General features: G+C 40.4%; 1 protein-coding gene across 1 annotated transcript; it reads left to right on the plus strand.

The window, feature by feature from the left end:
• The first annotated feature begins 616 nt into the window (after positions 1-616).
• On the plus strand, positions 617-1,171 carry LOC145797727 (uncharacterized). The gene has a single exon (XM_082885141.1). The coding sequence runs from the start codon at positions 617-619 to the stop codon at positions 1,169-1,171; it is 555 nt and encodes a 184-aa protein (XP_082741267.1).
• The last annotated feature ends 399 nt before the right edge of the window (positions 1,172-1,570 follow it).

Below are 1,570 nucleotides of genomic sequence, written 5' to 3' on the forward strand. Positions count from 1 at the left end.
AAAAATAAACATGTTTTGAGGGTTCCCTTGTTCAAAGATGTTCTTTCTCTTTCCTCTAAATGTTCTTGTTCACCTCTTGTGTGTTTGGGGGATTTTAATGCTATTAGGTGCCAACTGAGAAAGTTGGGGGTCCCTCTTCCTGGACTGGTCCTAAAGAGGAGTTTAACACTTGTATTTTGTCTACTGAGCTCACTGATCTGTCTTATACAGGCTGCCAATTTACTTGGGCCAATAAAAGAGGAGATAGTGCCTTTATTGCTTCAAAGCTGGACAAGGCCCTTGTGAATGAAACTTGGTTCACAACTTTCCCTCACTCCTCTGCTAATTTTTTGCCATTTGGTATCTCTGACCATTCGCCCCGTGTTATTGATCTAAACCCCCTAGCTAAGAGTTTTGTTAAACCTTTTAAATTCTTTGATTTTTTTTTTTGGGGGGGGGGGTCGTAAGGACTTCATTTCTAGTGTTTCTGGGGTGTGGTGTAAGTATTTAAGGAGCTCTCCTATGTTTAGAATTTGCCAAAAGTTGAAAGCCATCAAACCTATTTTGAAAGCTCTTAACAAGAAAGAGTATAGTGAGATTTCTACTCAGGTTAATCATGCTAAGTCTACTTTGGAGAATGCTCAAATCAAGCTCGATAAGGACCCCTTTGAATATTGTCCTTCAAAACCTTGAGCGGGATGCTTACAGTAAATATGTTGACTTGAGTAGAGTTGAGGAGGGTCTTTTTCATCACAAATTTAGAGTTCAGTGGCTTGGTCTTGGGGATAGGAATACTAGATTTTTCTTCAGGAATGTGAAAGGTAATACTAATAGGAATAGAATTAACAATGTTACTCTTAATTCTGGGGAGAAGCTTTCGAAGTTTGCGGATGCTAGTGCTGCTTTTGTGGAGAATTTCTCTAATCTGTTTGGCACTCTTTTCAGTGATGTTTATAATGGGCTGGATAGGTTACAATCCCTTGTTGATAGGAGAGTTACTCCCTCCCAGTTTCAGATATTATCTAAGGAGGTTACTAACCAGGAGATCAAAGATACTTTTTGGTCTCTTAAGGCGAATAAGGCCCCGGGTCCTGATGGGTTCCCTGCTAGTTTCTTGAAAGCTTGGGATGTGGTGGGTAAGGATGTTGTCACTGCTATTAAATCTTTTTTCACATCCAGGGAGCTTCTCTAGGAAATTAACAACACCATCATTGCTTTGGTGCCTAAAGTTCCTAACCCGTCAAAAGTTGGGAACTATTGGCCCATATCCTATTGTAATACCATCTATAAGTGTATTGCTAAGATCATAGCAAATAGACTTAAAATGGTCCTTCCGAATCTTGTTGACCCTATCCAATCTGCCTTTGTCCAAAGGAGGAGAATTTTGGACAATATTTTTTTGTCCCAAGAGTTGATGAGAGGTTACCATAGGAATTCTTCTACTCCTAGGTGTACCATGAAAGTGGATATCATGATGGCTTATGACAATGTGAGGTGGGATTTTATGATTGATGTCCAAAGGGCTATGGGCTTCCCACCTTGCCTTGTCCACTGGATCTGGGCTTGTATGACCAGCCCTTCTTTTTCCATC

Source organism: Camellia sinensis, chromosome 8, assembly GCF_055761805.1.
Source record: "Camellia sinensis isolate YWXY chromosome 8, ASM5576180v1, whole genome shotgun sequence".
Taxonomy (NCBI): Eukaryota; Viridiplantae; Streptophyta; class Magnoliopsida; order Ericales; family Theaceae; genus Camellia; species Camellia sinensis.

Excerpts from the sequence above, each read along its gene's own strand:
- LOC145797727 (XM_082885141.1), top strand. The coding sequence starts at position 617 with ATGCTCAAATCAAGCTCGATAAGGACCCCTTTGAATATTGTCCTTCAA.